Genomic DNA, 25100 nt, shown 5'->3' on the forward strand with positions numbered 1-25100 from the left:
GCAGAAGCTTGAGCTACTGCTTCTGAAGCTGTGCTTCCCTTCCCCAGGTGGGACAGCCCCTCTGGGTTAGCAGGACAGCTGTTTGTAGTGAGAACATCTCCCACCGCTTCTGTGAAGAGTTGGGTTTCTAATTTAAAACTAAGAGATTTGCACGGGTTGGTGAAAAAGGTCACGCACATTTCAACTCTATAATGGTCACAGCTAGTACTTAAACAGGAGTAAAGGTGTTCGGATGCATGATGGAATAAGGCGGTAAAAAGGAAACTAACCATACAGCAATTGTCCACCTTTCCTCTCCAAACCGAAAGGAAGTTCCTTCACCGACTCCTGCGGTGCCTGGTTTAAAAGCAAGGAGACCGGTCGTCTGCACCAGCCCTTGCAGCCGAGTTCTCATCTCAGCCCCCTCCGTGCCCTGCCGCATAAGTCTCCAGCCATCTCTCACTCACTAGACCAACACGTCACCGCCGTCCACTGAGAAAATACACAAGCATGCATACGAACACACACACACACGCGCGCGCACATGCAAAACTCCATTGGGCAACCCTTGTATTTGTCACTGTGTCTGTGGAAGGTCACAGGCTGAGCGCCCACTCACCTGTATTCCCCCGATGGGCTGCAGAAAGACACCCTGCAGCCACCTGCGACCTGACAACACCACACCTGGAGAAAGCCATGTCAACAATTTGTAAGAAATACACTAAGGGAAAAAGCCACACCAACCCTCTGCTACTTGAAACAATCTAAAATGGGCAGCTACGGCTGCGGCTGGTCCACGTAGTCACGCCGGAGTGGGGGTCCCGCAGAAAGGGATGCTGAAAGGAAGGCCACCAGCAGCCGCTCGCCTTGCCCTCCCGCACTAGGAGGACAGTCCAGAAACTCAACCAAAAATCATTTTTCTGCATCAGTCTTCAGGTGCATTTCCTCAAGTGTTCGGCTTGCCGAAGAGATGTACAGGACTTGGAGTTTTGCCACACAACAACAGGCTTCCTTAAACACTGCTGCACAGGTTAAGTATCAGTAACCAGTTAAGAGTTAGGTTTTGCGAAGGAAGGGAACATCGGAAAAAGCTTTTCATTCTGCAGCTCCTAATAAAGGCCTTTTTTCTTTTTTTCCCCCTCTCTCCAAAGTTTATTCAACAGAACAGGGCCCTAACCATTGGAAAACTGAATGCAAACCATCTGGTACTGGATTTACACATCAGGAGGCAGCTGCTGTCACCTCACAGTTTAGCAAATAGTGAGAAAGGTTAAAAACCCCAAAATCTGTTTACAGCCAATTAATAAAGAACCTAAGTCACATTTCAATTTCACTTTTAAGTGAAGTTAAGCGTCACCTTAAGAAGATGACAACTCTGCCATCTATTAGTCTAGTCACTACTAAGATAGGAAAAAATGGCTTTTGGGTGTCAGGATTATGGAAGGAGTTAATTGCTAGGCTGACCAAAATGTTTTAATTCTTGCAATGAGTGACAAGGAATTGAGCTTGTATGCTTCTTTTTGGCTGTTTTTAAGGCATTCCTCTTCAAAACCACCGGTTCTAACTTTGTTAGTAGCAGGATACACACGCTTAAAAAAAAGGATTTAAGCACTTCAAATATAGTCACGTGCATTACAGTTCGGAGCATTTTCTGTCACTTCTGGTTTTCTTTCTTACCTTCAGATCTATGGCTATGTATACAAAGCAAAACCAGTATGGAATGGAGGACAGTCTAAGTTATAAATTTTGGACAGTAATGATCTGCTCCTTCAGCCTCCTTTCTTCTAAGTGAGTTGTAAGTAGAGGCCAGTTCAAGGACCCAACGTGCACCACCAGTATTATCAACACTTGCAACCTTACGCGAAACCATTGCTATGCAACTGCGTGCATGAAACTCTAACAAAAGGAGAAAAAGGAGGAGGAATGGTCATGTTACCGCCATACATTTATAGAGCGAGAAATCCAAACCTAGCACCTGATTGATCACAAGAATTTCTTGCCTCCGCTGGCCTGTTACATAGCATAATTTAAATGTATGGTTAAATGTAGGTAGGAGTCAACTCTGAGCAATACCATGATACCGTACTTTACAGGAAGAGATGCACTGTACCTTTCAAACTTGAACTAGCAGAATAATGCAGCTCCAGCACGTTTGTGCTCTGTGACTGAGAGTCCAATCACTGTTTTATGTACTATTACGCTGACCCAGAAGAGGTGGGTCAAGCCGACTGCTTCATTCAGCACCTTACCTTGACACTCTCCAGTGAGAGCGAGCAACTTTACGCCTGGTGTCATCCACCGGAGCAAAGCAGACCTGCATAAACCCCATGCCAATGCTCAGACAATGCATAGGACTTGTACCAGCTTCCTTTTTTTTCCCCCCCTAAGACAGAGAAGGGATTACAGGTACTGCTCAGCTTTAGAGATGAGAAAGAACCAGTTGTAGCTCCATATTCTAAATTGCATTTGTGAAAAGAGATTACAAAACAGTGCATTTCTTGTGCTTTTCTTTAAGTATCAGAATTCAATGGAAAAATTTCAAGGAGTTAAATTCTCAGTACATTTTTCATTTTTTTGGATTAGCATTTATCTGTTCAGGAGACACACAGCTCACTCATGTCCACCACATTTCAGCAGCATTCAGATTCTTCAACACAAAGTCAATGGTAAAAAAAAAAAGTACTGAGTTATAAAATAAGATCAATATCCAGTGTCCTGCTAATAAAGTCATATTTTAATATAAAATATTCATACAGCATACTCTACACCTCATTCTCTCTGCTAGCTGAATACTGTTACTGACTATTCAAACAGAAAAACTTCAACCACTTTGCTCTTCAATGTTTTGGAGGGACAATATGGTTTCCAGCAGCTACTTTGATCACAGTAGTGGGGGGAAAGGAAAGAGGGAAAGACGGGGGTAAATGTTCCAAAACTCTATATTAGGTTATGAAGTCGGCTGAAAGAGGGGAAGTTTTTCAGAACGTAAGGACTGATCCCACTCAGTGGAACACGAAACACCACAATCATTAGTGTTTCCATTAGAAAGTTCTCCTTCCTACACTGCAAGTCACCCTTGTGCTCTCTTCCTGCCCAGTACAAAACCTTTTTCCCCCTCTAGAAACAAAACTTAGTCATTGCTCCCCTCTGTTGTCTTCTGCTCTTTCAGTTAGAGTTAAATAATAATTAATGTTGCTATAAAGATGAGTTAAAAACCCCAAATGCAGCCTTGGAGCCCGCTCATCAGGGTGTCATGTTTCAGGAAGCTGATTAATGTCCGTCAGTTTTGTGTCATTCAGGATTGCACGGATTCTCTCCAGGGAATCTGCCTGCCGGATCCGCTCCAGCTGCACCTACAGAAAACCAACAGACGCAATTGAGCTAGTAAAACGTGCCGATGCAAGACCATAAACCCATCACCAGAACTGAGCCAACAGGCCACGTTAGCATGGATGAGACATCACATTATCATTGGCTGAAAAATACACGGCGTGAAGGAGCACGAGCTGAATTTAGAACCAAGAATGGGGGGAAGGAAGACATAAGGAAGTTCTGGTTTTACAAGAAAAAGCTACTTTCTGCGGGGCTCAAGTAAGCCTTCATCATCACTGTATGTTTTGCCTAATAAACAGTCACTAACACCTCCAGGCAAACTGGAGGAGATGTGCAGAGCAATGTAAACTTTCACAGAAAGAACATAAAGGAAGTACAGACCTGCCTAAAGTTAAGTCTTCGAGCCTCTCAAGATCAAAGCTAAAACGCTCTTGGAGGAAACATCCCATTTCCAAGCTCACTCCCGTTACATGCTTTTTTGGCAATCTACCTTAAACTATTTCTCAGATGCTGAAAAAGTGGCCAGAACTGTGTTGAAACTTTCACGTTCAAGTTCATTCAAAACTTTCACATTCTTTGTATTAGGATTTGGGCTTTCAGTTGTAAATTCCCAACTAGTGGTTAATTGATTTTTAGCCCTTCCTCTCTGTTGCTGATACCTAATTTGGCCAGTGGACACCTCACACAACTGATAATCACCCCGAGACTCCACTGACAAGGTCAGGGAAGGGAATAACCCTGTCTGACTATCAAGAAAACAAAATCCTCATTTGATGGTAATCTCTTGTGTTATGCAGCAGATCTTGTGCTATGCACAGTGAAGATGACAAACCACTGTTTAAACTGAAAGCACTAACTGCTGAGAAACTAACACGTAAGAACTGCTTAGGGGTAGAAAGAAAACACAAAATACAGAGCTACAACACTGTTACTGAACTCAGGACTGAAGGCTCCTAAACTACCTGCAAGTTTCAGAAGAGTGTGCCACACACCTAGTGGTGTATAGGTTTTTGCTCTAAGAACTGCATAAACTAATGCCCACAGTACTTTTTTTTTAAAAAAAAAAAAAAAAGAAAAAAAGAGAGGATGATGACAAGCAAGAAGTAACTCCACTAGCCAGGACAATTCAATAATCTCCTTTGTCCTCCCTACTCCTCCAGAAACAGCCAGAAAAAAAAAAAAAAAAAAAAAAAAAAAGAGGACAGTTGCCTGTTATTTACTAGACAGAGTTTAGCAGGATGGACAATCTCCTATATTCCTGGTTTAGTTTTCCAAATAAACCTGAACACTTGACTCAAAAAAATCTGTATTTTTAATTCTGCTGAACTTCACCGAGCAGACTGGCCAAGAACTCAAAGGAGACAGTGCTGAAATTCAGTACCACCTTTGTGAGCAAGATTTCTAGTAAGCTGGAATGCGAGCAGGGGTGCAAATTCTAAAACCACGGACACTGAAGGTGAGACCTGACTCCCTGAGGAGACAGTTGGCCACCCTGCAAACACAAAAACTGTAGGTCCCTTCGCGCTCTCTACAGTTAACAAAAAGAGAGATCAGCCTGACAAACTGGAATTAGCCTCACTGAACACCCCGGTCAAAACCCCTTCCTTCAGCCATCTCTTGGTATCCCATCAGCAACCACAGGTTCCACTTTTTGGAGGAAACACAAGGATAGCAACAGTGACACAAGGAAGGATAAGACTTTTAGATAGTATAAATAGAAAGCAGTAAATATAACATGATAGGAATATACGTAATGGTTCTTCAAACAGTAAAAGTTCCTTACTTTGTCCTCAAATGTTTGCACCCTAATGATTTGGTATGAGAAGTAACATACTAGAAAAACATGAGGAGATGGACAATGAAATGCTAGGGTCTAAAGCTGCCATCCATTTATGGCTCCCTACAGTTCCTTTTAGTACAATAGTTGTGTACCTGTGCTGCTGAGAATCAGTTGGAATCAAGCAATCAGAATAAAATCCCCAGTAAGCTTTACTACTAATATTATACTAGGAATACCCGATCAGTTTACTATACTAGTAACATATTAAAATAGTTCACAAATACCAACATAAGGAAATTTGCAACTGCTACTTCTTACTTTACACAGCTCTGGAGAAGTAAAGCAAGAAAAGTAGCACCTTAGAAATTGATTGCACTTTCCTTACCTGAAGCGTCTGCGAAAGCTTTACAAAATCTCTCTGTACTTGCTCACTGACATCTAATTCAGTCTGCAACCGCTGAGCTTTATTCTTCTCTTCAAACACCAGCTGTTCAAGGTTTGCCTGAAGAGAAAGAGATTCTTTATGTTATCCTTAAACTGAATAAAAAAGGAGAAGCTTGTACAAACTGATTAAAGCGTGATACTAGGGCAAAGAAGCATGGTTATTCTCAGAGTCCTGGCAAGAAATTTAACCAATGACTTTTTCTACATCTCAGTGTTCCTAATTGCAAAATCGGGGGCTAATACCCACCAGACAAAAATCCTCATTATATTGGTTAAAGCACAAAAAAGCCCCCCCCATGTCTTTTAACAGCACTATGTCCAAGGGTCTCAAAATAAAAAAAGCACATTTCTGAGTTTTAATGGAACATGGACATAGATGAAGGGCAGTAATCTGCTGGTGAAAATATAACTATCTTGCTGTCTTGAGTTTTAGTCAAAAACGTCTTTGGGGGAGAAAAAAAAAAAAAAACACCACACCACAAAAGAGAAATCGGATCACAATTAATTAAGCTGACTGCCAAAGTAGGGCTCCTTCCTACAGCAACAACAAAATGACATTTATTCGAAAGTATCAACGCATTTAAACCAGGGTTTGGTTAGTCAGGAAGCTTTCTATATGCAGAAATGTTACTTAAGCCTAATTTTGGAAGACAACCCCTGAGAGATACCCAAGTCAGCAGCAATTCAAATTCACTGCTTTACAATCTAAGTGCAGAGTGATTGGAATGAGGATTTAAACCACATCCAATGGACACTATTTCACTGCCAGAATCTTATCAGCGTGCAAAAGCTTCCCTTTTTCATTCTCATCTTCTGACCACAGTTTGATCATCACATAAGGTGCATATATACTTCATACCCAGACACCATAGCTACCTTTGCTGCTGTCTCCTTCTTCAACTGTTCTTCTAGAGTGTTTTTTGTTTCCTGCAGACTCTCCAGCTGCTGCAGGTTTTCCTGCGAAGAACTTTCCAACTATATTATAATAATAAAAAAAGTATTAACTAAAACTCCTAACATTTCAATTTCTCACAGTCCCTTCATACAGGAAGTGTAACCTAAGAATCTTTCCCAAGACTCAGAAATGCACCTAAATAATCTCTCCTAGGGACACAGAAAACACCTAAATAACATCACTGTATTTCTTTTTGGAGCTGGAGAGAAACGGCCAAACCTGACATTTAGGTTATTATTAGGTAGCCTAATATTAGTTAGGAATTAGTTGACCCAATATTTAGGTTACAGATTAATAAACAGACAAAACACCTTTTAAGAAATAGAACTATGAACATGTCCCAGTCCTATGCTGGCATCAATACAGCTATTCTGTCCTTCAAAGATCCAGGCATGACCTTATGTGCTCCCTTTGAAAAGGTCACAGAAGCTACACAGGTGCATCTACATTCTTGGTTGATCCCAAGAGTTGCGACGGACAGTGTCCAGGACAGCATCAGTGCCTTCAGTAAGAAAATTTGTGCAAATGCATAGACTGGTGTTCCTTCTTACAGAAACAAGTGGTTATCTATGCAAATAAGCCAGGGTTCCAGCATCCCACAAGCACGCCGAGATGAAGGAACAATAATGTTACGTGTTTCAGAATTCTCTCCTTAGTTGGCTCTCTTTCCCTCCCAATACCGGGCGCACTAATCATCATACAAAAATACACCTGAAGTGTTACTGACACCTGAAAAGCACATGGGAAAAGAAGTTCATTTTCTCTGATATGAAGAGTTTGATGTCAAAGACAGCAACACAACGTCACTGATAGTACTAGAAGGAAAAAAAAATACCCTATTCTCTTTGTTTAAAAAAAAAAAAAAAAGAAACAAAAAATCCCATAGTGAGAGGGCTCCTCACCTGTTCCTTTTCCACCTTCATTCTTTCCAGTTCAGCTTTTAAACTGGAAATGGAAGCTGAAAAACAAGATTATTAAAGCTTAAATGCAAGAAAAACACAGGAAAACAGACATATCCCATTTACTTCTGTTAATATTTAAAGGAGAATTAAGCACATGCTACATCAAAGGTATCTCAAAGGTAAACAAGTACTTTTGTTTTCAGCTGCGCAGCTTTGGTGTATCTACTATCACAAATGGACAGTATTTAAAATTCAGATAATCTACTTATCACAAAATCAAGTCTTCACTTATCTTACTAGTTTCTAATACTCCTATTTTGCGACTGTTTTACCCCTGCTCACCTATTTCCTCTTTGCAGTTCTCTATTTCCAGCTGTAGAGTTTCTTCTATATTTTCTTTCAAATATTGTTCAGCTTGAATCTGTTCTTTTAAGAATAAAATCTCCGCCTTAAGTTTCTCCTCAAGGTGATCTGCTGCTGTCCGCACACTAATTATGTCTTCACGATATTTTAAAATCAGCTCACGGAGCTCCTGAATCAACGATTAGCAACGATTGATTATCTTCAGATACACACAGTACCATATTTATCAGCATACAAGCCAGAGACAGAGTTACGCTACCCCGAGGTTTGTCCCACCACACCAGATCTTGCATCCAGCAAGGTATTAGAACAACATCGCCAACAGTTTGCTTGGCCATAGTAAATGAAGAGCATTTAAGGGTTCCTGTCTCACGACCCTCTCCCCTTGCCCTTCACCCCGTACAATCTTTTAAGCTTGATGTGCTTGAGCGTAAGGGAGCGGCCATGAAGAGAATGACAAGGCTTAGCATTATTCAAGGCTCAGGATTATTACTGGTGTTAACACCTGCAGAGAAATTAAAGCGACCGACTAAGCTTCATTTATTGAATCAATACCTACATTGGAGCCACGGCAATTAAACACTTGTGTGCTCAGTTGCAAAATACAGCTTAAACTAGCTGAACTGGGATAAGCCCACACTCTACTGACAACAGAGCAGTTGTCAGGGCACAGTTAACTCTTTTTATTATTATCTATCCATACCCTGAAGCATGGATCAGACTGCTGATTTTGTACATCACAGACTCAAAGGGTTAAAATCCAGATTATTGTGCATTGTGCTATTTGAGTCAGCTTTTTGACGAAGAAGATTCTTCCAGTAAGATCTAGTCACATGCATTATTTGTGTTAATGATTTAAAAATGTTTTACCTCTGCTGCTTCTGGTAGAATGAAATCTTCGGCTTGCTGTAAAGACACATGCAAGCTATGTTTTCCTTGAAGACTTTCATTATCTTTTTGCAGTCTCACCAACTCTTCTGAAACCTGCTCCCTTGACTGTGTCAGGACAGCCTCCAATGTAAAGAAAAGCAAAAATTCTCACTCAGGGTCATGCTCACATCTTTTCACGCCCCGTTTACTACCGCTGCTTTCAAAGCTCTGGTGAATTGATATTCTTTGTAAAGAAGGGAAACAAATGTTTGTGTGGATCAACACGACCAGTTCTCTCTTGCCTGGCCTATGCACCAGAAATAAAGGTGAGAGCAATCTTAACTGTACAGGCAGGTTGGAGGAAGGCAGTGATAAATACAGCATTGTTGAGTCTCTCAGTTTTCTTCCGTATTTACCCGTTAGCTAGCTGTGCTCGTGGAGAGGGGGCCGGGGGTGGAAATCACATGTGGTTTCAGGAACTGGCGGTAACATTTACTAAAAATCACCTAACAACTCAGCTGTAAGATCAGGTTAATCAAAAACCTTAAACATTCATCCTGAAACTTGCAGCGGTAGGCATCTGCCTCCCACCGTCTTTTGAGGAAAACATCAAAACAGCTGAACCCTTGTGAAGAAAAAGGATTAAGAAAACAGTTTTGCTCGCATTACAAAAGAAAAAAAAATCCAGCGAATTTTTGTGAGAGGAATGATTCCTTCAGTATAGGGAAACAGGGACTTGAACTCTGCCACAGACTGCCCTTCGTATTGTAGGCGGACAGCAGGAAAAGCATATTCTGATCGATACATTTTCCGAATCTCCCACATCTGCATTAGGCCTACCCTCCTGCAGAACATCAAACTGAACGTTTCTGCAAGCAATGCCCTGATGTCCTACGGACAATCCCAGACCCTAGAAATGCGATACTGGGATCCAAGAGAATGAGTGCTCTTAGTCCCTGCAATGCTGTGCAAAGGAGGAAAAAAAAAAGAAACTTGATTCCAATATAGAAGGGAATGAATTGCTCTAAGGAAGTTAGACTTTGTTCTGCTCTAGAAAATGAGGTTCTATTCCTGTTCTCTGGCTTAATTCCTAAAAGATGCTCAAAATAGTTTTAAAGAAAAAAAAAAAAGTGAGTTCCCACACATATCTCTTCCTGGGTTTTTGAGGTGATACTTTAAGTCTGACCCGTAAAACACTGAGCATTCATCTCAAACTCAAGAAAATACTCACTAGTGATGGTACTTGTGATGAATCCTAAAAAACTGTCTTGAGAAAAATCTATTCTGTCTTCAGATCTGAGGTGAAATAAGATACTAAATGGGCACGGTATGTACATAATAAGAGGGAAAAAAAGTTGGCTAATGCTTTCTATATTAATCAATAGGCATACACAGACAGAAAGTCTGACAGACTGCCCCTACAAACTGTTACCGGTCCAGCACTCGCTATCAGGGCTCGTTTGGTCAGTACCCTTACATGTTAAGATGCACAGCTCTCTCTAGCCAAGCTTGGTCGGGCAGCAAGACAAAGCCTTTGGCACACACACCGAGCTCCAAAGGTTAGACAAACAGTTGCCGTTCAAGTGATCTCTGGGCTTAAGCTGTCTTACCATTTGCTCCTGGACACTTCTTTTCGCTTGCGAAAAGGCCTGCTGCAGTTCGCTGAGGAAATTCTCTGACTTTTGACATTTAGCCATAAGCGAAGAGATCTTAAAAAAAAAAAAAAGAAAACCCACACAAAGACATAAAGCATGAAACAGATTTTGAAAAAGAAATAACCACCGAAGATCTCTTGCCTGTTATTATTACTAACATAACTCTGTAAAGCAGTAACGGAGCTTAAGTCAGCAAGAGATGCTGTGCTTCTATGCCAATAATATACTCTATTTAACAAACTCTAAATAACAAATTAACAATTTTAATCAAACTTCAATGTAAGCCAGTTCAGGGACACTGAAAAGAAACTGCAGAGCTACTACCTAAGTTCTCAGCATTTTCTTTAAGGTAATTTTTTTGTACCTTTCTCTGAAAGCATAGATCTTCAAAATACTTACAATTAAGTTATTCTACAACACCACATGCTTAACAGTTAGATTAAGCACTACTTAATTAAAAGCACTCTGGTACAGCCAAAAGAACAAACGTATAAACACATTCCTGTTATCTGAGACAGGCTTTGTCTAACGACTACTGTTTCTTTAGTAAGAAAAAAATACTGGGTGGGATGGAAGAGAGAAAGTCTTCTAGGTCAAGTGAAGTAAACTCAATGTCTTGTACACAGCATTTACCTCATATTCTAATCTTTCACAGGCCAAAGATGATGACCTTTTTTTTTTTTTTTTAAAGCTATGACTATCACACATCCTATTCAGCTCTGTTGTTCCAGGAGTGTTACGTACACATCTCGGACTGAAAAAATCTTTTCAGCAGGCTATTACTTTAAAGAAGTCTCGTGCATATTTTGGACCAACTAGTGTTACTGCCTGCTCAGATACTCATTGACTGTATGTTTTCACCACAAGTCCTGGTGTCAAGTATTGATGAAAGCAAGTGGTATGAAGAGCACCACTCTTCGACTGACAAGGACGGTGACCAAGAACATGGGGCTACTTTTGCACATTTGGGTGATATCATGCATAGGTCACTTCAAAACTCAAAAACTACTCAAATTCCAATTATCACCTCTGTAACGGATTTCAAGATTAGAGATGAAACTTTAGGGCCAAAATTGGGTAACACGGTATTAGAGACACATCAGACTTATCTAGAAATTGTGGCAGACTCAGCTGCAGCATAACTAACCCTAGAAATTCCCATTTTTGTTGCCGCTACAGCAGGTAGTCCATCCATATCTAACAGAAGACAAGAGTTCTTATTACATACTTCTAAATAGCGTTTCACGATTCCTACAATCTGGATTACAAAATGCTTGTACCTGATTAGAGGAGTCCTCAGCACTTTGTTTCATATAATCCTCCAATTCCTGTTTATCTTTCATTGTCTTTTCCAGCTGGTCATTAGCCTGTCTCAGCATGACCTGCAGCTTTTTCACCTGTGTTGTTACAACAAAATAATATAATTTTCCATTCTTTTGGGGAGCCTTTACTTCCTGAACACAAATATAATCCACCCCATTGCACCCCAAACCACAAAACAAACCCCTCAAAACCCTACGCAACCCAGAAGTTTCTTTGCTGTTCTTCTGAAACACTCTGCATCACAGATAATACCTGTAAGGAAACATGGGACATCAAACTGCACTGGACCATTGCCACGCAACGACTCCAATCATTTATTTCAAAGCAGAACGTGACTCATGCCTTCCGCACCCATCTGAAAACCGTTCTTCAGTATACGGCAGGAAACAAACATCCTCCAATACTTTACAGTCATTTTATGCTGCTAGGAGGAGGTCCTCTAATTTTCCCTTTGCTATTACCAATTCTTGCAGTATCAAAGATAATAGAATTCAATGCATGAAAAGCATTTTAGAATATAAATTATGAAAGATACTGACTTCAGCATGAGCACAACACTTTTTATAGAACAGTGTATAAGTCTGCATGGTCTTATCGCACCGGATAAAGTGGTTCTCCAAGGTGAATCCTTAAGAAATAGGTACACGTGGTACTCATGACCACGTAACAGTAACAGATCAGGTTATGTCAATAAAATGTTAGAAGTTATCCAGATTTTAAGTATGCTGACATTGTTCAATCAAAAACCAACGAATAAAACAACAGATGGTTCACTGTTTCAACCTTATTAGTATGAACAACTGCAGAAGTCTTGCTAAAGCTTGAAGAGAAATCCCACCTGGTCTCTTGTCTCAGCCTCCTGAATCTGGATACCTTGCAACTGCTTCTCATAATTCGAGCACATATCACAGCGTCTACCCAGCTTGTTCCCTGCATTCTGCACCTGAAGAACACAGAGTTATCACCTGTCATAAAGGCCATGAAATTCTTCAAGGAATGCAGCAGTGCTACACACTCTCAGGTGTGTTGTGTGATCACACAGTATTACGGATAAGACAGTAGCAGAATCATGTAATGGCAAGATTAAGTTGCTGTAAAGTAAAGGATAATGTACATCAACTGCAGAATATCAGCTTTTCCTGGCACGAGTCCTACTATTAGCACAAAAGCCATAAGCAAGAGTTCATCAAGTCATTCAGTGTGTCCATTTGAAATATATCACTTAGTTACCTGTATAGAAACAGCCAGCTCAGGGAAAAAGCTTTCAGACCATAGCATTTTTTCATGCAGTTATTTTGTATCGCATATCAAATTATAGACACAATACTACGGTGGTCGGGGGGATGAAGTCAGTTCATCAGGTCAGGACTTCCTTAAATCTTTTTTCTCCTGTAACTGAGCTTTGAATATTTTTCAATGGTGCATACCAACTTTGTTCTACAAGAGTTACCAAGCTTTATTTACTTTTTAATACCCTCATCAGTATTGCTCAGAATCAGAGACTGAATAATTAGCTAAAAGAACAACTGGGAAAGAATAAAGGAGAAGATAGACAGATTTTAAAAAAAAAAAAAGAAAAAAACAGAAACCAAATGGGGGTGGGGGAAGTGTTGGGATATGCAGCAGGGAAACCAAGAGTAAACCAGCTGCCATTTTGAAATTGTGATGGTTTTGGTGGAGGGGACAAATGGAAATTTTATCAAAGCTACCAGTCAGGTTTCAACTGAAAATTTGTCTTCGCTGTTCCATGTCCCACCCACACAGAGTGCATTCACGTACCCCGCCTTTACTCCTGCCTCCAGAAACACGTGGGAAGCAGTGCAGTTCTTTTCTGAATTCTAAGAAAGGGTTGGAGTAAAATGTCATCCAAATGTCAACAGAGCAAGGAAATACTCAAGAGTAGGGGATGAAACTCAGCTCTGAGATCACGACACAGTAATTTCTCCAGATATTACAAATTAGTAGCAACATGAAAAATAGCAACTTTACAATAGGTTTGGAGAGACCTCCTCATTAATGATTTGCAGGTAAGCTGCATTCCAACAAGTTCAGAAAAGAAAATATCACTAGTTCACTTCACCTGTCCTTTGCCTGGCCTCTCCTCTTTCACTTCATTTTCACATTCCTTTTTTTTTTTACCCCCATCTTGTCTTCCTTTTCACCCATTATGGATTGTTATTCTCCCCCCTTTCTTCCCCATAAAGCATTGCTCCTTGGCCTCTTTTCTTCTGAAAGAGTAACCACAGGAGCCCCACAATACTCCTCTTTTCAGCAATAAACCAAATGCAAGCTTTGAACTGGCATCATATAAAGCTGCTGAAAGACTGATAGGCAGAACACCCAGAAGCAACAATTTCCTTGGTCACCCATACTGCAACTGGCAAGTGTTAAGTCTAATCTGCTGCTTGTCGCTCTCAGAAATTGGTTTCTGATGATGCAAGTCCCCAACAATTTTCTGAAGCTTCCTTTGTGGTAGCTTTGTGTTATGCGTATCTTGGCTGCTCATTTCTAAATTGCACTGCATGCACAATCCTCAGTAAAACTCCCTGGCGTACAAAACAGCACTGTTAGCTCTGCTCCTTTTGTTAATCTTTGCACTTTCCTAGTCATCCCCAGTGGCACTATAACATCCTTCCCTGAGCTTCCCATTTTCTCCTTTTCTTTGAGTTCTCCCATCTTTTTTCACCCCCTCACATATTTATGAGATCAACAGCTACCTCTGCCAGACCCTCCCTTAAACGCCAAAGTATCCTGTATTTAGTAAAGCTGACCCTCCCACGAACAGTCAGCCAATACAGTTTACATCAGATGTGCTTTACCTACAGAAGTATTCTGAGAGAAAAGTGAATAGCTGCAGATGATGCTACCTATTTCCTTCTGCATCTGACTCCATGTAAAGCAAATTAGGAAGAGCTTTCACCCAGCAGACAGCCCACAATGGGGCAGCAGCCTGTCACACAGGCAGCAGTCACAGCAGAAACACGCAGTGGGTACTCACCTCCTTCTGCAGCAGGTTCCACTCCGTCTCGCTAACCAAGCGGTAACCACTAGGAGATACATAAGCACTTTCTACCCCTTGCGTAACACTGGAAAGAAGCGAAGCAGTCTCTTCTTGCTCTGGTGTCATTGCTTTGATCGCTTTTTCCTGATCTTTGGTTAACATGAACCCACTAGGCATTTGCAGAGACCCAAGGGAAGCTGTATCAAAGTTCTCAGACACTGAATCTGCTCCAACAAGTGGTCCAAAATCTGACTCATCCAGGTTCCCAGCAGATTTTGCTTTGTTGTTGTACCCTAAAGCTTTGGACTGTAAAGATCCAGATGTTCCCAGGCTGTCTGTTGACTGTGCTCTCCGTAGTCCATCTTTAAACATATCATTATCCGATTTATTGAAAGATTCACCGGAAGAAAGAAGCAAGTCCGCATCCAACGAATGGACTGAGCCATGGGTGCTATTTACATGCACCTGGAATTGAAAAACAAGGAAGAAAAAATTATATACTCCATTCTAGAAGCGTGGTACAAAAGGAACGCTGGACAGTAATTATCAGATATGGTAAAGGTAAGTTTAAATTGGCTTTAGCAAGAACATCTGATCACTAAGCTTAAGATGGCAGGGAAAAGAATAGAGAATTGAAATGTAGCAGCTAGAATTAAAAAACAAAAACAAACAAACAAGAAATTAAAAAAAAAAAGTCTTCTCTTAACAGAGTACTTTTGTAAAAATCTGTCTTCCTGCCAGACAAGCAAGACTGCAGTCACTTTACATTTTCCAGTACTTGAAACAAGGTGCTTCTTCCACTAAAGAGATACACTGGCAGTATCATTTCTAGAACGATAATCTACACATCAGAAGGCAAATACTCCACTTCCACAAGTAAATTCAGAAGTCTTTCGTAAAACAAAAAAACTTTATATTAACATAAAAATAAATGGAGAATGATATACTTGAAATCTAACTCTACACTGAGAAGTGAACAGTCATCTTCTATTTCTTTCTTCTGTTTTGAGTGTCTGACAAAATATTCTAAGAGAAACAAATATTTTCTTTAAAATATTATATGTAGATAAAATAAAATGAAAAGGGAAAAGGCTGGGCTTAAACAGAAAGACATCCCAGGGAATGCCAATACGGAAACTCACACTAACTGTCCTATGACGTATATAAGGCACATTAAGTCTCTTGATCTATTTTTATTTATTTGTAACACTGAAAAGAGAGCAGTAATGCTTTATTTAAAAAGCATATGACTGCTTTCAAAATACTTTCCAATATATTATGCACTTCTGCTTTGCCATTAGACATGTAAAGAAAATATCACTGAAAACAAGCCTCTGGAGAAAAATAATAATATCTGAAATAGGTCCAGCAGAGACCAGCAGGCAGCTGGTACTTCCATATAGGTGTTTATAACTTGTAACAATAGACTACGTATTACTGGTTTATGACTGTTGTAAATGCCTTGTTTTTAAGCATTTTTAGGCATATTTATATTTATTTTAATATGCATATATATGTTTAAGTTCATAACAAAAAGTCAAGAGAATACGGCCTCACATAAAACTGCATCTTCAGACAACTGTTTGGTGATACAGTTAATAAATCATTTGTATTGCAAATTGCTCAACAGAGAAGAGCTCAGAAGTCAAATTATGACAAGTTATGAGACGTGACTGATAATATGATACACTACCACTTCTAAAACACATTCTGTACAGCTTAGAAATGTCATAAAAAGCAACAAAACCCAAATCTATTAGCAAAACCAAAACCGCTCTGGAAACTATACCCTTAGTCAAAATGTAAAATTTTCCATTATGTATCATTCCTAGAACTAAATAAATGTTGTGACTAAGGGACTAAAGAGTATCCTGGGAACTGAGATTAAAGAAAATATGGGAGGACAAAACTTTTTTTCACCATAAATAGGTCTTATTTGCATATTTGGATACAGAAGTGTTAGCATACAACACAGTATTTGAAATACATCTAGTTCTACCCTTTATCCTACACTTTTTCTAAGCTACATTTAGATGTTACGATTCTGAACATCTTTCTGCATTCTGAACTGTTATTGATAAGAATAAAGGGCAGACTCTAGAAGTATATACTTTTTTCCCTTCAAAAAGGATAAACTAGGCAAAATACAGGTTGACGCTACAAATTCCCAGGTCTCTCAAAGCTTATATAGCACAAAACTTGGTTTGTTTTTATTAATTTGTCCCTGGTTTGAATTACAAAACCGAAATGGAACCTGTCAGATGATCAGATAAATAAGCAAAATGCAGCAGGAAAGGATAATTCCACATTTTGATACTGCTTCGAAGTTCCAATCTGTGTGCTCATAAGACTCGCTTCTTCACAAGTGAAGAGCATAGGCAAATTTCAAACAAAATTTCAGCTTGTCCCAGCGTATGACTATCTACAACACCCAAAGAGCTTGCTAACTAATGACATCCGGCAACATCATTTTTTCTGGCTGTTACAATGAGTCTACTAATATAGCTCAAGCAGCTTCTGCAGAAACTTGCTGAGCCCCAGCTGCTGGCTTAGCTAACCTTATTTTGGTTGCTGAAGAGATGTGGCCAAAAACCTCTACTTGCACAGCTGGATGTCGCCTAATACATAGAGACGCACACATCGCGCCATTTTGCACGTGCTAAGCCACTGGCTAACTTCACAATCACTGATCTCAGACTTGTCCAACCAGTGTAAATTTAGTACAGAATTCAACAAGTCCATTAGCAAAGTAGCTACACTTGCTGAATGTTCAGATATAATTGGTCTAATTCTCAACATTCAGGTGTGTTAAACGTGGTTACAGATCCCAAGAGCATTTAACAGCAGTTAACATCTAGAATGCTAAAGGTGAATTACAGTTTTTAACAGCACCTCTCAGAGGATTGTGAAGTATTGTCTTCCAATCTTTATTAGAATTTATATATGCAAGTGCAACTCCAAAGATTTTTAATTGCTTAGTAAGAATTATAAGCTACAGACAATAAAAGGCATTAAGTTTGCATTTGTATTTATAACCAACACCCTGAGGAATGCATGAGTGCTCAAAGTTGCTTTGAAATATGCAATTGTTTTACCTCTTCATTAGAGAGCTGGGTAAGGGTTTCCTCATGGGCTAGAGAACACGAAGCTTTCGTTTCGTCATCTGAATCTTTTTGCTTCTGCTCCTTTCTCTTGCTAAGCCTTTGCTGATCATCTTCCTCCTAGAAATCAGCGCCGAAAACGCAAATAAGCAGGATTCAATTTTGCCATAGTGGTCATGACATTAGCTTTCATGATAAACAAAGAAGGCACTGGAATAGATTATTTTGGTTAAATACCCTGGTATTTATCACATAAGGATTCTCTGGTTAAAAATCACTGGCTATTGTATAGAACCTGACAGCATACTGGCACCACTAACGGCCCCATTAACAGCCATTATACAAGCAGGAATATTAAAACAAAACGTGAAAATAAGAAGTGCCTTGATCACTCTAAACAATGGAAACTAACTTATGGGAAAAGAATCAAAAGAAAGACATCATAGAACACATAGTTATAAAGCATGTACACAATCACTTGTATAAGTGAATTTAAAGCGAAGCTCTTCATTTATGCCTGAGCTAGGTACTGTATTGGAAAAACCTAGGAACAAGCGAGACATGCTATCCTAACATCCTTAACCCACATGTTTTGCACCATAAATGACTGTTTCTTCCTCCCAGATTACTTTCTGGATATTATTACCTCTTCACTTAACAATATTGGCAACATTACTTTTAACGTTACTATATACATTAATATTAAAATATTCGCACAAATTGAGTTCCTGTTATAAGTGTCGGCTGTCATTCAAACGGAGAATGTCTATTAAAACTGTCAGCTATCATTTTTTGAAATACTAACACACTTAAATAACTTGTCTCCAATATGTGATTTCCATACCTGTTATACCACATTAAATTTACAGCATTTATGGGGAGAAAAAAAAAAGAAAAAAAAAAGAGAGAGAAGAGAGAGAAAGAGAAAACAGGAAAGCAGCAAGTAACCTGATCCTTTTTTTTCAGTTCTTCAACTTGTCGGAGCTGCTCAGAGGTCAGAACAATTTCCATACGTTGCATGTCCCTCATCAGCAGACGCTGAGACTCCAAGAACTGGTCATTGGCCTTTTGCCATGTGTGTTTCAACTGGTTGTGCTGTTGCCGCTCTTGCTCTAAGAGATGGCAGACTATTCAAAAGTAGAAAGAGTCATTCTGAACCAGAATTTTTTAACCTCTTTTCCAAACAGAAGCATTTCCATGAATAAAGTAATTACTATTCTAATCAAGAACAGTCAGGCTTTGTTCAACAATTATTTAGGATGAAATAAGACATTTTCTGAATTCCCAAACTTGGCTTGTGATTAGGGGATGTATTACTGACAGTTTAAGATTTCCCAATTAGAAGACTAACACCTTAACTTCATTCATGAATTCTAATAGTTTATTTTTTTTATTGCTGGTTTCAAAAGACTTTTCTACCTCCCTGTTTATTTCAACAGAAGGTTCAATTTTTCATTCCTCAACAGTGATTCTGCACTGTACTGGCACGCTTGTACATTTACACATCCATTCCACCACCAGGCATTCAGAACTGACATACCTCGGGGGAGACATATCAATACATTACAGAAATAATGCTCATAATTGTACACAAATAGAAGACACCAGTAAAATCACTTTAATAAGAAGGAAGCTTGCAATACTGTAAGAACTTATCACAATTTCAATAGCATCCATCGAGAGAATGAATGGCTCTGTTGTTTTTCTCCATCATAAAAGAACTCCACACTCAACTCTTCTGTAAGCATTTCAAGGGCTTTCACGTTTAAAAGTGCTGTTCCCCTCCGCCCCCGCAATTTCTTTAAATCCAATTCAAATAAGAAATCAGAAGAGGAGTAACAACTGTGTTGGTTTTTGTGTCCTTAGTGTAAGAGAGAGTCAATAGGATTATTATTAGATAGGTACCTTCATGCAGTTCTTTCCGCAACTTCTCTGCATCTTCTTGCAGGACTGATTTTTGCGTGTTGAGAACAGCCACGTACATCTCTAGGTCTGTCCTACATGACTTCTCAGCTTCCAAATAATGGTTCAGTTCTTTAACCTGAATATAAAGAGGGAAATCCACCGTCTCAGTAGAGGAACACTCTCAGGGGAACACTCTTAGAAGTTATAGTGTCGCCCGTTTGGGTAACATACATGTGCTGAAGACAAGTTTATTTCTAGAAAACACAAATACTCAACTACAAGTGTGCAAGCAGTATTTGTATTTATTTCTGAATAAATTACTCATTAAAATTCTGCTAAGTCAAACATACCAATATATTTATAGAGTTCCCACAGTTTGATCACAACAGCAGTAGCACTGAGCACAGAGATGGTAAAGGGGCTAAGAACAGCAAACAGTGAAGCAATCCTTTAATTAGCATTGAGAAGCCAACAGCTAAGTTCTGTATTTGGATTTGGGTTTCCTACTCCAAAGAGGATGAGCAGACAGTTCAAAATAGCGTAGTAATAGTAGTCAGAAAACACGACTATGGTGCAAGCTTGGACTAACCCCAGGATGGTAAGCCTAAGAAGGAAGAAAACTTGGGGACAGACAAGAAGAAAAACATTCAAACCCATGAAAGGCTACGGCAAAAAGAAAGGAAAATCTGTCCATGTAGGATGGGATGAAAAGTAATTACAGTAAGAAAGACTGAAAAAGTATAGTAGGATTTTTTTTTTCTTTTTTAAATAGCAAAGCTAACAAAGAACTGGAACGAACACCCTACAGAGATTGCAGAATCTCTGGTGAGAACTTTTTAAGATAGGGTTACACAAACATCCGTCAAACACAATGCACGTACAAATGGATCTCATAGAATCACCTAGGTTGGAAAGGACCTTTAAGATCATTGAGTCCAACCATTAACCTAACACTGCCAAAACCACCACGAAACCATGTCCCTCAGCACCATGTCTACACATCTTTTAAATACCTCCAGGGATGGCAATTCCACCCCTTCCCAGGGCAGCCTGTTCTAATCTTTGATAACCCTTTCAGTGAAGACATTTTTCCTAATATCCAATCTAAACCTCCCCAGGCACAACGTGAGGCCACTTCCTCCTTACCCTATCGCCTGTTCCTTGGGAGAAGAGACCAGCACCCACCTGGCTCCCCGCTCCTTTCAGGGAGCTGTAGAGAGCGAGAAGGTCTCCCCTCAGCCTCCCCTTCTCCAGGCTGAACACCCCCAGTGCCCTCAGCCGCTCCTCACAGGAGTTGTGCTCCAGACCCCTCATCAGCTCTGCTGCCCTTCTCTGGACATGCTCCAGCACCTCAATGTCTTTCTTGCAGTGAGGGACCCAAAACTGAACAGAGCACTTGAGATGGGGCCTCACCAGTGCCGAGTACAGAGTTAATCACTTCCCTAGTCCTGCTGGCCACACTATTCCCAATAAAGGCCAGGATGCTGTTCGCCGCCTTGGCCACCTGGGCACACTGCTGGCTCATATTCAGCTGGCCGTCCACCAACACCCCCAGGTCCCTCTTTGCCAGGCAGCTTTCTTGCTGCATCTCCCCAAGCCTGTAGGTTGTTGTGACCCAAGTGCAGGACCCAGCACTTGGCCTTGTTGAACCTTCACACCACTGGCCTCAGCCCATCCAGCCAGCCTGTCCACATCCCTATGTAGCGCCATCCTGCCCTATCTCACCTCGGAGCAGGGAACAGGCTGAAAGATTTCTTTATGGCCCTATTCAGTTTTATGATTTATTGAGTTCGGAATCACAAGAGTTTTCACATGAAAGGAAACAAAAGCTTTCAGGCAATTCCTGACTGGCTCCTCTTCATCCTCCTCGAGACAGTACATGAGCCACATACACCAACTCAGAGTTCAACATAGCCCTTCAGCTTTAACTTCCCATTGACGGTGGGGACAGCTTCTCCTGCCCTAGGGTACCAAGTCTTCTGTCTGCACGTCTTTTAGCCATTGAAATGGAGACATCTGACTCCCACAGAATAACCCGTGGGAAAGACAGAACCGGGGGGGAAAACAAAAAAAAACACCACCATCAAAACAAAAGGCATGCATTGTTTCACTAATTCAGCTCAATACTTGACACTGAAAAACAAAATGACATGACTCAAGCAGAACTGAGGGATTTCAACATGACCAACACAAAAGCCAAATATATCACTCACTCTGCACGTGTCAGTCCTCATACCAGTCTGGTAATATAAATCATGTAAATAATACCTTGCATATTTACAGCACTGTCGATTAAAGTACTTTAAAACTTCCTCAGTTTGTGCTTAAATATCTCCTTGCTAAAATAAATAGCAGTTCTTTCCCATTAGGCTAAGAAGGTGACTTGAAATAGAACTATCAGCAACTTCAGACAGAAGGAAGAATGAACTGGAATTGACCACAGGTAAGAATTAGGGGCCTACATTATTTTCTTCAGTAAGAACCACCACCTAAAGCTAGAATTCTTTAAAAACAACTCCTCAATGAATTAGAAACATGGATAAAGTGATTATTCTCTTTTTTCAAGAGATGTGTGCTTGTGTTTTACTCATCCTGTAGAACAACATGCTCAGATTTTAGAGGACTGACAGAGAAACCAACGCAATTCCCGGTCCTGAAACGCTATCAATTTTACTCAGGCCTTGCCTGTAAGGAAAGAGGGAGACAAGACAGACCTATGATTTTTATAACCAAATTCAGCATGGGGGGAGGCGGAGGGAGGGGGAGTGTTTTGAGAGCAAGCAAGCACGAGAAGGTTCACATTTCCTCATCTTTCCCAAATTCAGCCTGGCAATGAAAAGGAAGTATTACTTGCGGCAAAAGAAAATGCAGAACTACACAGAAAACTACCATTCCTATGATCACTTCAGTCTCAAAAATTTGACCCATAAAGCAATTCACAAAGAAACTATGAAGAAGGAAAACACTCAAGCATGGACTCTCTATCAAGTAAAATTGTTAAGATTGAATTACACTGTTCTCCCAAATCTCAGGCAGACCTCCAAGTTGGACTAAAAGGAAAAAATAAAAAAGAGAAAGCATACCAGCAAGTGATGAGTATCTATTTAAATGAAAATGCAAGTCATCCAGAGGACAAGGTATTTATTTTATGTCTTAAAAACATCCAAATGGTAAGCTACTTTGCCATTTCAGCCTATTTGACTTGCAAGATACAGTATCTGTTACAGAAGACATCTTCATTTCTGTATAAAACAGTACACTAAATACAACTATCATACAGCAGCGTAGATATTATTTACCCTTCGCAGCTGGTGAGAAAGTTCAGTGGGGGTTCTGACAACTCTGCAAAATACAGGAACGCTGGGTAAATCACTTCCATTGATTTCTTGGCAGCAACGGCCAGTATCCCTTTCTATGAATCTGAGGCTTACTTAGAGTTTAAGATATAAAAATTCTGGTGATACTGCCTCAGTTTTATGCCCAGGATTAGAAAATGAAATATAGCAGATACCGGATGGAAGTAGATTAAAAGATTTCTGTCAAATGCAAATCTTTCTGTAGCTGCAAACATGACATTAATCTAAAGGCCAGTCTGTTGGAGTAGTGAAAGCAGCTATTTTTCTACAGGTTTTTCTTTCTCATTTCTAGTAGAGCCGCAGCCATGCAATTTAAACTAAGCACAGATGACACACACACATAACCCAACCCTCAAAAGAAAAAGACAGGAAGACATATATAGGCTAAATAAGTTATTTGAGCTATATGAGAAAAGATATATTGTGCTTGAAGAGTTTCATAATACACCTTTTTCTCTCGTACAAAATTTGACTTTACTTATCTGCACCAAACTAGCATGATGCAAAATATAAGTTAGGATATAGTTACAACTCCACCTCACCTTTGATGCTTCTAACTCTTTTATTTTTTCTTCAGCTCCTGCCAATTTCTCCTTTAGCGCTGCAATCTCCTTCTCCATAGGCATCACGACCGAACGCAGCTTCTCAGCATCTTCCTGAGCCTGGAGTTAATGCAATAAATTATGAATAACACATTATCATAGTTTTCACCACAACAGTTTCCATTATTGGAGACATTTGGAGAAAATCTCTATGCCAACAGAAATAGCTAACTTCCACTTTCAATATTCGTCTCTTTGCTGTTTATTTAGTTCAGCAGTCATCTCTATGACAACAGGCTGATATCATTCCATTCACAGAAGGCAGCTAAGTTTTAAACCCATGTGTGGATTAGGCCACGAGTATCTGCTTCTGAAGAGAATGTTAGTAAATCTATCAATCTCAATACTCAGGAGAAAATTTATGGATCAGGTCTTTCAAAATACGTACACTTTTTTGTTATGAAAGGCCTCACTGTCCTGCAACTTGCTGCCACATAGCACATATAAAAAAGTGTAACCCAAGAACTGCATGGTGAATTATTGACCTTTCATTTGCTTAATCATAAAGCTAAAAGAAAAAGGACCTGTACAGCAATGCATAGCATAGCTTTGTTCTGTTTTGGAAGACCATTTTTCAAGTTTAAATTACTACTGATGTAGCATCACTTTTTGGTATTACTCTACCAGATGTTTCAAAACTATATACAGCCAGTTTATCAAAACCCCTGGGATTTGTTTCAGAAAGTAGTTCTGAAAAGATCAAAGCAGGACAACAGAATGACAAGACTGATACGAGGGAAAAAAAGGGAAAGTCCCAGGTAAAAATAGCGAGAATTGAAGTGAGAAATAGCATTCAGTGTTCAAATTCAAAACTGCACATGTAAAATGGTTGCCCTGATATCCCCATTTCTGAAATGCTCTGTCTTTCACTCGTGTATGCACTAAAAACTTTCCAAGTGAAAGTAACAGCTCCCACAGACTCCACAACAGCAAGCAGAACACTCAAACATTCACTGCAGTAAAATTCTTCCAGCCACGAAGAATTTAAGCAACCTAATTTGGATTGGGTTTACGCATGAAGGCTCAGAAAGCTCAGTTGCTCTCTGTCTTCTACTGGAGACTTCAGCAGGGGAGGGAAGGCAGAGAACTGTTTTGAGCTGAAGTTTTGAAACATGACGCTTTTCCTAACCTGATCAGCAAAGACAGCCGCTGAAAGATAACATTCATGTATTGTTTTAAATCAAGACTAGAACACAGGTCTTAGAGGGTACTCATTTGACTTTCAGTTTCTGGTACGCTTCTTGACAACTGTATTCTGAGCAAGACTTTCAGGAAGAAAAAGAGACAATGTTTTCAACCACTGAAGTTTTATAAACTTAAAATTAATAGACAAAATAAACTATTCTTGCAATACCCATCGATTATCCAAATGCTACCAGGCCTTTGGGCTCTGAAAAGATTTAAAAGAAAACTCAATAGAAAAAACAAATTTCTTCATCTTTCACTCCCTTCTGCTACGTTTTGTCACTACTAGTCTGCTTGTCCAAAGAGTACAAACGAAATCGGTGAGGAAAGCGAGGGACATCACGAG

General features: G+C 39.9%; 1 protein-coding gene across 1 annotated transcript in view; it reads right to left on the minus strand.

Annotated features, from left to right (window-relative positions):
• Positions 1–2692: 2692 nt before the first annotated feature.
• RABEP1 (rabaptin, RAB GTPase binding effector protein 1) overlaps positions 2693–25100 on the minus strand; it is a 31624-nt gene continuing 9216 nt past the window's right edge. The window contains exons 4-17 of the mRNA XM_009885115.1: positions 23510–23629; positions 19612–19747; positions 18655–18833; positions 17701–17826; positions 14603–15070; positions 12443–12547; positions 11562–11678; positions 10237–10335; positions 8627–8767; positions 7736–7925; positions 7394–7449; positions 6413–6511; positions 5478–5594; positions 2693–3332 (exon numbers count right to left, since the gene is read on the minus strand). Coding sequence (XP_009883417.1) covers positions 3231–3332; positions 5478–5594; positions 6413–6511; positions 7394–7449; positions 7736–7925; positions 8627–8767; positions 10237–10335; positions 11562–11678; positions 12443–12547; positions 14603–15070; positions 17701–17826; positions 18655–18833; positions 19612–19747; positions 23510–23629 — 2055 coding nt within the window. The 3' untranslated portion in view covers positions 2693–3230. The remainder of the gene's footprint in view (positions 3333–5477; positions 5595–6412; positions 6512–7393; positions 7450–7735; positions 7926–8626; positions 8768–10236; positions 10336–11561; positions 11679–12442; positions 12548–14602; positions 15071–17700; positions 17827–18654; positions 18834–19611; positions 19748–23509; positions 23630–25100) is intronic.

The sequence above is a fragment of the Charadrius vociferus genome, unplaced genomic scaffold, assembly GCF_000708025.1.
Source record: "Charadrius vociferus isolate BGI_N301 unplaced genomic scaffold, ASM70802v2 scaffold54, whole genome shotgun sequence".
Lineage (NCBI taxonomy): Eukaryota > Metazoa > Chordata > Aves > Charadriiformes > Charadriidae > Charadrius > Charadrius vociferus.